This window comes from Oncorhynchus masou, chromosome 15 (assembly GCF_036934945.1).
Source record: "Oncorhynchus masou masou isolate Uvic2021 chromosome 15, UVic_Omas_1.1, whole genome shotgun sequence".
Classification (NCBI taxonomy): domain Eukaryota; kingdom Metazoa; phylum Chordata; class Actinopteri; order Salmoniformes; family Salmonidae; genus Oncorhynchus; species Oncorhynchus masou.
In genome coordinates this window covers 38141989-38155192 of record NC_088226.1, presented here as the reverse complement: position 1 = coordinate 38155192, position 13204 = coordinate 38141989, and the positions used below count along the sequence as shown (strand labels likewise).

At 43.5% G+C, this 13204-nt stretch overlaps 2 protein-coding genes across 3 annotated transcripts in view; both read left to right on the top strand.

The window, feature by feature from the left end:
• The window catches only part of LOC135556221 (desmoplakin-B-like), a 34692-nt gene extending 30792 nt beyond the window's left edge, over positions 1–3900 (top strand). For both annotated transcript variants that reach the window (XM_064989233.1, XM_064989232.1), the window contains exon 24: positions 44–3900. In XM_064989233.1, coding sequence (XP_064845305.1) covers positions 44–3286 — 3243 coding nt within the window. In that variant the 3' untranslated portion in view covers positions 3287–3900. The remainder of the gene's footprint in view (positions 1–43) is intronic.
• Positions 3901–5595: 1695 nt separating this feature from the next.
• tbc1d7 (TBC1 domain family, member 7) overlaps positions 5596–13204 on the top strand; it is a 21392-nt gene continuing 13783 nt past the window's right edge. The window contains exon 1 of the mRNA XM_064989230.1: positions 5596–5919. The gene's annotated coding sequence lies outside the window, so the exon portion shown is untranslated. The remainder of the gene's footprint in view (positions 5920–13204) is intronic.

The window sequence follows — 13204 nt, the reverse complement described above, 5'->3', positions numbered from 1 at the left end:
TATTTATTCATCCATCAATTAATACATTTATTCATCCATTCAGGTCAAGAAGGACTTCCTGTACTGGAAGGGCCAGTACGAGTCCAAGGAAGGCGAGGTGAGGCAGTTTAACTCGGAGAAGGAGAAGCTGGAGCGGGAGAGGAGCTCTCTGAAGACTGAGATAGAGCGGTTGATGAGAGAGCTGAGGGAGGTGGAGGAGGGTTATAAGAGCAGGCAGCTGATCGCCCAGACCCAGTTCTCTGAACTCACCTCCGTCAGAGACTCCCTGGAGGCAGAGTTGAGTAAACTCAGGGAGAGGCCCTACGCCTTCGCCAAACACACCCAGACGGACGAGAGCGGAAAGAAAGACCTGGACCCCGCCACGCTGGTCTTCGAAGGTGTCCGCAAAATGGTGACGGCCAAGCAGCTGCTGGACTGTGGGGTCATCAACAAACTGACTTACGGCCAGCTCCTGAACGGTCAGAAGACCGTCCGCGAGGTGTCTGTGGACATCAAACTCAATCTTAAGGGGACTGGTAGTATCTCTGGTGTGGCTGTGGGACCTCAAGGTAAAATGTCCCTCACAGAGGCCAAGAGAGAGAACATCCTCTCTGAAGACAGCGCCATCTTGCTGCTAGAGGCCCAAGCTGCCACAGGCCACATTGTGGATCCCAGAGCCAACGAGAAGATGACGGTGCAGGAGGCGTGCAAGAGAGGAGTGGTATACGAGGAGGACAGAGAGAGGCTGCTGATTGCTGAGGCTGCATGTCTGGGGTACCGTGACCCCAACACCACCAAGCTCTTGTCAGCAGGCCAGGCTATGAGGAAGGGCCTGATCGATAGAGTCTCAGCTCTGCGGATGCTCCAGGCACAAGAATCAGTAGGGGGAATCATAGACCCTGTCCTCAGTGTCTTCCTCCCTAAAGATGCAGCCATGGACCGGGACCTGATCGACGAGGATCTGTACCGAGCCTTGAACCAACGACCTGAGTGTTACTTGGACCCAGACACCCAGCTGGGAGCCAGCTACGTAACCCTGAAGAGGAGATGCAAGGCCGAACCCACCACAGGTCTCCTGATCCTCCCCGCTCCAGAGAAGCCCATGACAGTGAAGGGTCTCAGGAGAGAGGTGTCTGTCACAGACCTGATGAGTGCTAACCTCTTGGAGAAATCTGACATGGACCAACTGAAGGAAGGCAAACTGACCAGCCAGGACATCGAGCACCGGTTGAGGTCGTACCTCCGTGGCTCCACCTGTATTGCGGGGGTCTACAACGAGGCAAACGACAAGACCTTGTCCATCTACCAGGCCATGAAGGAAGGGTTACTGAAGCCCAGCACCACCCTGGAGCTCCTCGAAGCCCAGGCCGCCTCTGGATTCATGATTGACCCCGTCAACAACCTCTGTCTGACCGTGGTCGATGCCTACAAGAGGGGCCTGGCTGGGCCGGAGTTCAAAGACAAACTGTTGTCTGCAGAGAGGGCCGTCACTGGGTATAAAGACCCAGGCACGGACAAGATCATCTCCCTGTTCCAGGCCATAGAGAAGGGGCTGATCGAGAAGGGACATGGGATCCATCTACTCGAGGCTCAGATTGCCAGTGGGGGCATCATCGACCCCAGACACAGCCACCGCATCGAGGTGGTGACTGCCTATAAGAAGGGCTACTTCAGCAAGGAAATGAACCAGATCCTGACAGACGAAGGGGACAACTCCAAGGGCTTCTTCGATCCAAACAACCAGGACAACCTAACTTATCTCCAGCTAAAGAAACGCTGCATCATAGACCAGAAGACTGGCCTGGTTCTCCTCTCCATCAAGAAGAAGAAGGAACCGCCTCAGCCCATCACCCAGAAGAGCACACAAAGGAAGAGGAGGGTGGTGATTGTAGACCCAGACACCAATAAGGATATGTCGGTGAAGGAAGCGTACGACAAGGGGCTGATCGACCACGAGATGTTCCTGGAGCTGTCGCAGCAAGAGTGTGAGTGGGAGGAAATCACTATCACCACCCAGGATGGATCCAAGAGATTGGTCATCTTCGACAGAAAGACGGAGATCCAGTATGACATCAGAGAGCTGCTGGAGAAGAGTGTGATCAACCAATCATTGTACGACCAGTACAGATCGCAGATGATTACTCTCACACAATTTGCTGACATCGTCACCAGCAAGACCAAAGCAAACAGATCCTCTGCCTCGTCTTCCTCCTCATCAACATCATCATCCAAAGCCAAAGCAGAAGCAACATCAGCAGCAGCATACTCATCCCTGCTGTCTTCAGCAACCACCTACTCACCACGGATCACTTCAACATCATCTACTTCCATCAAGGCTGAGAAGACGAGCTCCATTATTGGCAGCTCTACCATTGGACCCTCCTCCATTGGCGACTGCTCCACCATCACCAGATCCACCACCAGCAGCTCCTTTACCCAGCCCGATGGCCCTTCCTCTCCCAGCACTCTGAAGCATATCGCCAGTATCTCTGTCTCCCTGGCTTGCCCTGCTGAAGCTGTGGTCTTGGATGGGGAGCAGAGCCCCGTGGGCGCCATCTTTGACATGGAGGCCCTAGAGAAGATCTCCATCTCCGAGGCTCACAAACGTGGGCTGGTGGACAGAATTTCTGCCCAGAGACTACTGGAGGCCCAGGCTTGCACCGGAGGCATTGTAAACCCTTCCGATGGACGGCGCCTGTCCATCCAGGAGGCCTCCAGCCAGGGGATCATCGAGAATGACATGGCTACCAGGCTGAAGCCCGCCCAGAAGGCCTACATCGGGTTTGAAGACATCAAGTGTAAACATAAAATGTCTGCTGCTGAGGCCATGAGGGAGAAGTGGCTTCCCTATGAGGCGGGCCACCGCTTCCTGGAGTTCCAGTTTGTTACCGGAGGCCTGTATGACCCAGAGCTGGGCCGCAGGAGGACCATCAAGGAAGCTCTCAAAGAGGGCTGGCTGGATGGAAGAGGTGCCCAGAAGCTCCAGGACACGAGGCATCATACCAAGAACCTGACCTGCCCCAAGACCAAGCTGAAGATCTCTTACAAAGAAGCAATGGATAACTGCTTGGTGGAGGAGAATACAGGAGTCAAGATGCTCCAGGCTGCCTCTGCCTCCTCCAGAGGGATCAGTAGTCCGTACAACTCATCCACTCCCGGGTCCACATCGGGCTCCAGGACCGGGTCGAGGGCGAGCTCTCGGAGAGGCAGCTTGGACCTGGGATCATCTGGCTCCTCCAGACGATACAGCATCGTCAGCAGCACCACCTACAGCCGCACCTCCTTCAGTTCCAGCTCCATGTCGTAGGGTGATGGAGAAGAGGAAAAATAGGGATAACTATTAATTAGTTACATTAACTTAGTCTTTGTCTTAACCTCTGCATACTTTTAGTTTTTTGTTTCACATATTACCTTTTGCTTTACTTATGTAAGGAAGCCCTGCTTATTGGTCAGTTAGAAATGTGTCTGTCCTAAATAAAGAGGTCCCATCAAATGTTGTATCTTCTCTTTAAAGTGGCTGCAGACTGATAACAATGAAACAAACATTCCTGGGTGTTTGAATGGAAGAAAAATACTTCATGTAAATTGTATTGGTTCTCTCTGACATCATGATACGAGCATTATGCCGCCAGATAATATTTTTTAAAAAACTGTTGTACTACAGTAGAAATGTATAATTTTGATGACAATAATGTAACAAATTTACAAATGTATAAAAAGTTGGATGGGAGAGGGTTAGTGTCTTATGTGTGTTTTGGGGGAAATTCCTAATAGGTGTGATGTACTGTTTTGTGCATGGGATGTGAGAAGGTGTCATAATAACATTGCTTAGTGTTTATACTGTTAGTGTAATATGGGTCTGTCTTCTTTTAACACAATGTAACTATTTTTCTATTTCTCAAAATAAATTGTTACATCCTTGCTCTTTGGTTTCTGTGTGAAATAGCCTATTTATGGTCAGTAAAATTATGTAATGGTCTTTGTACGAGTACATAAAAAATACCACGCTAAGCCTACAATAGGCCAGTGTCCTTAGAGCATCGAGACATGTATTCATAGTCATAACTATTGCGTGAAATAAACACATAAATCATCAATGATCATTTAGAATGTGCCAGATGGCCCTCACATAAAGCCTAAACTAATCTGCAGTTCAGAGAGAGCAGTTTTGACATCTGGTTTAGAGAATATAACTACAGAACGATCAAATCATGAATAGTTTATCCTTACAATGTTAAACTATACAAGTGAGCCAAACTATACTGAACAAAAATATAAACGCAACATGCTACAATTTCAAAGATTTGAATGAGTTACAGTTTTCATATAAGGAAATCAGTCAATTTAAATCAATTCATTAGGCCCTAATCTATGGATTTCACATGACTGGGAACACAGACATGCATCTGTTGGTCACAGATACCTTAAAAAAGAGATAGGAGCGTGGATCAGAAAACCAGTCAGTATCTGCTGTGACAACCATTTGCATCATGCAGCGCGACACATCTCCTTCACATGGATTTGATCAGGCTGTTGATTGTGGCCTGTGGAATGTTGTCCCACTCCTCTTCAATGGCTGTGGGATGTTTCTGGATATTGGCGAGAACTGGAACACACTGTCGTACACGTCAATCCAGAGCATCCCAAACATGCTCAATGGATGACATGTCAGGTGAGCATGCAGGCCACGGAATAACTAGGACATTTTCAACAGAATTTGTGTATAGATCCTTGCAACATGGGGCCGTGCATTATCATGCTGAAACATGAGGTGTTGGCGGCGGTTGAATGGCACGACAATGGGCCTCGGGATCTCATCATGGTATCTCTGTGCATTCAAATTGCTACTGATAAAATGCAATTGTGTTCATTGTCCATAGCCTTCACCATAACCCCGCCGCCACCACGGGGCACTCTGTTCACATCGTTCAAATCAGAAAACCGCTCGCCCACACACCACCATACACATGGTCTGTGGTTGTGAGGCTGGTTGCACATACTGCCAAATTCTCTAAAATGATGTTGGAGGTGACTTATGGTAGAGAAATGAACATTCAATTATCTAGCAACAGCTCTGGTGGACATTCCTGCAGTCAGCATGCCAATTGAACGCTCCCTCCAAAGTGTGTGTTGTGTGACAAAACTGCACATTTTAGAGTGACTTTTATTTTCCCCAGCACAAGGTGCACCTGTGTAATGATCATGCTGTTTAATCATTATCTTGATATGCCACATCTGTCAGGTGGACAGATTATATTGGCAAAGGAAAAATGTTCACTAACATGGTTGTAAACAAATCTGTGCACAACATTTTTAGATTGTTATAGTTTTTTGTGCGAATGAAAATTTTCTGGGATATTTAATTTTTTCTCATGAAACATGGGATCAACACTTTACATGTAGCGTTTATATTTTTGTTCAGTGTAGAATGGCAGTAGACCGTAGTGTAGGCCGTCATTGCAAATAACGTGTTCTTAACTGATTTGCCTAGTTAAATAAAGGTTAAATAAAATAAATAAAAGTAACATTGAATGTTTGTTACCCAGCTACAGAACACCCTCTATTGGCAGATATCTGTAACTACAGCAAATAATATAATGTTCATTGCCATCTGCTGGTTGCACGTGCTGTCGATGAGGAAATGGTCAACATGTTATGAATGGATCAATAGCCTGCGTTTCACTTTCTCATTGCTGGGCATGTGATTTCTGTTATTCAAACATCTTTGGTATTGCTAGCTTGGGTTCCATTGCTTGCATAGTGACGTTGATATACTTATATGAGAAGGAGATGTACCAATAGTGGTTACAGTCTCTAGCTAGAGCGATAGCTAGCAGGTTGCAGACAGTCGTGTAGGTCGCGCCCGGCTTCAGAGTTCCTTCCCCGGTGACTGCAAGCTGGAAAGGACGTGGATGCGGTGAGGCCCACGGAAACAACAAGGTAGGAGGCTAAATAAGCTTGACATAAAGCACATTCTAACAGTAAACTGTACTTCTGTTACGTTATTCATCCAACAGTTTAATGGTTTTCAGTAAAGTGTCATTTTTACACTGTCACAGAAAATACTAGAAACTCAAGTTTAGCGCTATCATGGATCCTTGGGACGTCCATACCCTAAACCTAACTTTTAACCTCTAACCTTAACTATAAACCTTACCTAAAACGAACCTTAACCCATAAAGGTCCCGCACAGTCATCCTATTTCTCAAGTAAAAATAGCATTTGAATGACCAACACATCACCCATAATATTTTTAAGCTATTAAAATGGTCAGAATTGAAGAAATTGTATACTTTCTTGGATCTTTAACTATCAGGAAACCTTAAGGAAATGCTGAGTGGGGTGGCAGTTTATATTCATGAGATCGCATTGACTGACAGTTATTGGAATTGCCCATGTGGTCGTTTCCAGGTACCAAGATAAACAATGGGCCACATGTCATTGATGACAAGTGAAACAATGGGCCACATTGCATCCAGATCCTAATTGGTATGACTCAACCCATTTTCTCTGAAAAATGCTCAAATCAAATTTTATTTGTCACATACACATGGTTAGCAGATGTTAATGCGAGTGTAGCGAAATGCTTGCGCTTCTAGTTCCAACAATGCAGTAATAACCAACAAGTAATCTAACTAACAATTCCAAAACTAATTTCTTATACACAATGTAAGGGGATAAAGAATATGTACATAAAGATATGAGTGATGGTGCAGAGCAGCATAGGCAAGATACAGTAGATGGTATCGAGTACAGTATATACATATGAGATGAGTATGTAAACAAAGTGGCATAGTTAAAGTGGCTAGTGATACATGTATTACATAAGGATGCAGTAGATGAGATAGAGTACAGTATATACGTATACATATGAGATGAATAATGTAGTGTATGTAAACATTATATTAGGTAGCATTGTTTAAAGTGGCTAGTGATATATTTTACATAATTTCCCATCAATTCCCATTATCTCTCATGGTCAACTGAGCTATTCATGGGCTGTTGGATAGCAGACAAACAGCAGCAATACACAATTGCATTTCTATTGTTTTGTAATTACACTGAACAAAAAACCAGATAATCACTGCTGCTACTCGCTGTTTATTATCTATTATCTATACATAGTCACTCTACCCCAACCTACATCTATAGTACTAGTCAAAAGTTTGGATACCTACACATTCCAAGGTTTTTCTTTATTTTGACTATTTTCTACATTGTAGAATAATAGTGAAGACATCAATTTTTGACTGGTACTGTAGATATTACCGCAATTACCTCAACTAACCTGTACCACCGCACATTGACTCGGTACCTATAGCCTCGCTACTGTAATTTTATTGTTGCTATTTAAAAAAAACTTTATTCAGTAAATATTTTTCTTAACTGCATTGTTGGTTAAAGGGTTGTAAGTAAGTGTTTCACGGTAAGGTCTACTACACCTGTTGCATTCGGCGCATGTGACAAATAACATTTGATTTGAAATATAAATGCAACAATTTCAAAGATTTTACTGGGTGACAGTTCATATAAGGAAGTTAGTCAAATGAAATGAATTCATTAGGCCCTAATCTATGGATTTCACATGACTTGGAATACAGATATGCATCTATGTCGTTAGTGTATGCCACATGATGGACTGACTGTATCTGATGTGAGAATGTAGGTGTGTCATTATTTTAATGGAAGGTGATGCCGAAGAAAAATGGCCATCCTGGATAGCCAATAAAGTTGTATTGTATTCTATCTCCTGGTCACAGATACAGTACCTTAAATGAAAGGTAGGTGTGTTGATCAGAAAACCAGTCTGTTTCTGGTGTGACCACCATTTGCCTCATGTGGTGCTGCAAATCTATTGTTGCATGGAGTTGATCAGGCTGTTGATTGTGGCCTGTGAAATGTTGTCCCTCTCCTCTTCCATGGCTGTGCAAACTTGCTGGATTTTGTCAGGAACTGGAACAGGCTGTTTTACAATCCAGAGCTGCCCAAACATGCTCAATGATTGACATGTCTGGTGAGCATGCAGGCCATGGAAGAACTGGGATATTTTCAGCTTCCAGGAATTGTGTACAGATCCTTGCGACATGGGGCCGTGCATTATCATGCTGAAACATGAGGTGATGGCGGCGGATGAATGGCACAACAGGATATCGTCACGGTATTTCTGTGCATTAAAATTGCCATTGATAAAATGTAATTGTGTTCATTGTCCGTAGCTTATCCCTGCCCATACCATGACAGTTTGTGCAGAAATTCTTTGGTTTTGCAAATCAGCTGTCTGGGTGGCTGGTCTCAGACGTCAGACGATCCCGCAGGTGAGGAGGTCCTGGGGTGGTGTGGTTACACGTGGTCTGCGGTTGTGAGGCCGATTACTGCCAAATTCTCTAAAACAAGGTTAGAAGTGGCATATGGTAGAGACATTAACATTCAATTGTCTGGCAACAGCTCTGGTGGACATTCCTGCAGTCAGCATGCCAATTGCACACTCCCTCAACTTGAGACATATGTGGCATTGTGTTGTGTGACAAAATTGATATGCCACACTTGTCAGGTGGATAGATTATCTTGGCAAAGGCGAAATGCTTACTAACAGGGATGTAAACAAATGTGTGCAAAATTTGAGAGAAATAAGCTTTTTGTGCATATGAAACATTTCTGGGACTTTTTTTATTCCAGCACAGATACATGAGACCAACACTTTACATTTGCGTTTACATTTTAGTTCAGTGTAATTCTAGAATACAGTTGACTGATAGACTTCTTCGCAATATTTTGTAAAGCAACTTCTGCATCTTAGAAGCTTAGACATACAGTGCCTTTGGAAAGTATTCAGACCCCTTGACCTTTTTCACATTTTGTTACATTACAGCCTTTTTCTAAAATAGATTAAATAAAATAAAAAATATTCAGCAATCTACACACAGTACCCCATAATGTCAAAGCGAAAACAGGTTTTTAGAATTTCTTGCAAATGTATATAAAAAAACATACCTTATTTACAAAATTATTCAGACCCTTGGCTATGAGACTCGAAATTGAGCTCAGTTGCATCCTGTTTCCATTGATCATCCTTGAGATGTTTCTATAACTTGATTGGACTCATTCTTCAAGGCAAACGTGCTCCAGCTCCTTCAAGTTGGATGGGTTTCGCTGATGTACAGCAATCTTTAAGTCATATTACAGATTCTCAATTGGATTGAGGTCTGGGCTTTGACTAGGCCATTCAAAGACATTTACATATTTCCTCCTATACCACTCATATGTTTGAAACAAGCCATTAGTTTAATTTCACTTCACCAATTTGGACTATTTTGTGTATGTCCATTTCATGATATCCAAATAAAAATGAATTTAAATTACAGGTTGCAACAAAATAGGAATAATGCCAAGGGGGTAAATACTTTTGCAAGGCACTGTACAGATCTGGGGAAGGGTACCAACCCATGTCTGCAGCATTGAAGGTCCCCAAGAACACAGTGGCCTCCATCATTCTTAAATGGAAGACGTTTGGAACCACCAAGACTCTTGCTAAAGCTGGCTGGCCCGGCCAAACTAAGCAATCGGAGGGAAGGGCCTTGGTTAGGGAGGTGACGGAGAACCCGATGGTCAATCTGACAGAGCTTTAGAGTCCCTCTTTGGAGATGGGAGAACCTTCCAGAAGGAAACCATTTTTATAGCACTCCACCAATCAGGCCTTTATGGTAGAGTGGCCAGATGGAAGCCGCTCCTCAGTAAAAGGCATACGACAGCCCACTTGGGGTTTGCCAAAAGCTACCAAAAGACTCTCAGACCATGAGAAACAAGATTCGCTGGTCTAATGAAACCAAGATTGAACTCTTTGGCCTGAATGCCAAGCGTAATTTCTAGAGGAAACCTGTCACCATCCCTATGGTGAAGCATGGTGGTGCCAGCATCATTCTGTGGGATGTTTCTCAGTGGCAGGGACTGGTAGACTAGTCAGGATTGAGGGAAAGATGAGCAAAGTAGAGATTGATCCTTGATGAAAACCTGCTCAGGACCTCAGACTGGGGCGAAGGTTCACCTTCTAACAGGACAATGACTAAGCCCACAGCCAATAATAAAATATAACTTCCAAATATAATATAATTTGCGAACAACCTGTCCTTTAGGCTATTTGTATGAACATTTTCATTAATAAATAACAAAATGGCATTTTTTCTAAAAAATTATAAAACTGATATTGGACAATCAAATTTGATATGTACACTACCATTCAAAAGTTTGGGGTCACTTAGACATGTCCTTGTTTTGAAAGAAAAACATTGTTTTTGTCCATTTTTAAAATAACATCAAATTGATCAGAAATACATTGTTAATGTTTTAAATGAAATATCTACAGAGGCCCATTGTCAGCAACCATCACTCCTGTGTTCCTATGGCACGTTGTGTTAGCTAATCCAAGTTTATCATTTTAAAAGGCTAATTGATCATTAGAAACCCCTTTTGCAATAATGTTAGCACAGCTGAAAACTGTTGTGCTGGTTGAAGAAGCAATACAACTGGCCTTCTTTAGACTAGTTGAGTATCTGGAGCATCAGCATTTGTGGGTTTGATTACAGACTCAAAATGGCCAGAAACGAAGTACTTTCTTCTGAAACTCGTTAGTCTATACTTGATCTGAGAAATGAACGCTCTTCCATGCGAAAAATGACCAAGAAACTGAAGATCTCGTACTAAGCTGGTTACTACTCCCTTCACAGAACAGCGCAAACTGGCTCTAGCCAAAATAAAAAGAGGAGTGGGAGGTTCAGGTGCACAACTGAGCAAGAGGACAAGTACATTAGAGTGTCTAGTTTGAGAAACAGACGCCTCACAAGTCCTCAACTGGCAGCTTCATTAAATAGTACCCCAAAACACCAGTCTCAACGTCAACAGTGAAGAGGCGACTTCGGGATGCTGGCCTTCTAGGCAGAGTTGCAAAGAAAAAGCCATATCTCAGACTGGCCAATAAAAATAAAATATTAAGATGGGCAAAAGAACACAGACACTGGACAGAGGAAGATTGGAAAAAAGTGTTATGGATAGACAAATCTAAAGTTTGAGGTGTTCAGATCACAAAGAACATTTGTGAGACTCAGAAAAAACGAAAAGATGCTTGACGCCATCTGTCAAGCATGGTGGGGGCAATGTGATGGTCTGAGTGTGCTTTGGTGGTGGTAAAGTGGGAGATTTGTACAGGGTTAAAGGGATCTCGAAGAAGGAAGGCTGTCACGCCATGTCATACCCTGTGGACGGCGCTTAATTGGAGCCAGTTTCCTCCTACAACAGAACAATGACCCAAATCACAGCTCCAAACTATGCAAGAACTATTTAGGGAAGAAGCAGTCAGTTGGTATTCTGTCTATAATGGAGTGGCCAGCACAGTCACCAGATCTCAACCCTATTGAGCTGCTGTGGGAGCAGCTTGACCGTAGGGTACGTAAGAAGTGCCCATCAAGCCAATCTAATTTGTGGGAGGTGCTTCAGGAAGCATGTGGTTGAAATCTCATCAGACTACCTCTATAAACTGACAACTAGAATGCCAAAGATCTGCATTGCTGTAATTGCCGCAAATGGACGATTCTTTGAAGGACACAATTATTTTTTTATTGAAATAATAATTATGTGTAACCTTGTCAACGTCTTGACTATATTTCCTATTCATTTTGCAACTAATTCCATGTATGTTTTCATGGAAAACAAGGACATTTCTAAGTGACCCCAAACTTATGAACGGTAGTGTAAATAAACAAAATTCATTGAGATTAATCTTATGCTCCTGTGAAACGAGGCCCGCGTCATGTTTTTATGAAAGTACTTGTTTACAAAGCTGAAATTATCTCACTCGTTTCTTTTCCAAGTTCCACTGAAATAAGCTCAACTGAAATGCACCAATTTACGCATTATACAAATTATTACTCTATTCTAGTCTATCAATCCATTCCAAATCTTTATACTAATAGTGGGATATGTTGATGCTGCCTAGGGCGGCAGCAGAACTGCTAGGACCGGGCCTGACGAACACAATAATTTGCCTCTTTTACTTGCGTTTGCGGCAGACCTTGGCCTGCTCAAAGTGAGCCCCTGCTGTTGGGAAATCAAAACTGTCCAACACATGGGTACAGCTTGCGTGCGCATCAGCTTCGTTACTTTGTCCTCGAGGCCGTCTTTACCCTGTTTTGTAGAAAGATTCCCCTCTGCGGGCACACTGAACACCGGGATAATCAACACAATATTTTGCCCTGTCGGGAGGTACATTTTAGCTGAAGTCCCTTATGATGGCCTTGCATCTTTTGCGTGAGTAAAAATACCTGACACTAATTTCCAAGCAGCTTGTGGATTTATTAGCCTATGAAGTATATTTGCCTTTGATGTTGGAGCACTTTTATTTCCATCAATGAATAAAAAGCATTATTTTTAAATTGATTCTTTGGGGGGGGGGCAATTTGGCCGTCAATTTAATTTATTGGCTTCTCTTTTTTAAACCAGCATTTACCGGTTAACAGAAACCCTGCCATTCTGGTAGTCCTCTGGCCCTGCGGCCTTGTGAATGTTAACCTGTTTAAAGGTCTTAGTCACATCGGCTATGGAGAGCCTGATCACACAGTCGTCTGGAACAGCTGCTGCTCTCATGCATGGTTCAGTGTTGCTTGCTTCAAAGCGAGCGTAGAAGGAGTTAGGCTGATGTGACTGGGCAGCTTGCGGCTGGGTTTCCCTTTGTAATCTGCCTTTAGCTCAGTGATGATGTTACCAGTAATCGATGGCTTATGGTTGGGATATGTGTACGGTCACTGTGGGGACAAATCCGTTGATGCACTGGTCAGATTTGCCAAATGGAGGGTGATGGAGAGCTTTGTATTCATTTCTGTGTGGATTGGGAGGACAGCGGTAAATCCTTGGTAATGCCTGCCTCCTTAAGCCAAGTGTTTGACACGAGGGGAGGGGACCAGTAATTCTCTGTGTGTGTGTGTGTGTGTGTGTGTGTGTATTTATTTCTCAGAACAGAATAGATTCACGAGTTTCAGAAGAAAGTTCCTGGCCATTTTGAGTCTGTAATCGAACCCACCAATGCTGATGCTCCAGATATTCAACTAGTTAATAGAAGGCCAGTTTTATTGCTTATTTAATTAGAACAACAGTTTTCAGCTGTGCTAGCATAATTGCAAAAGGGTTTTCTAATGATCAATTAGCCCTTTAAAATGATTAACTTTAATTAGCTAACACA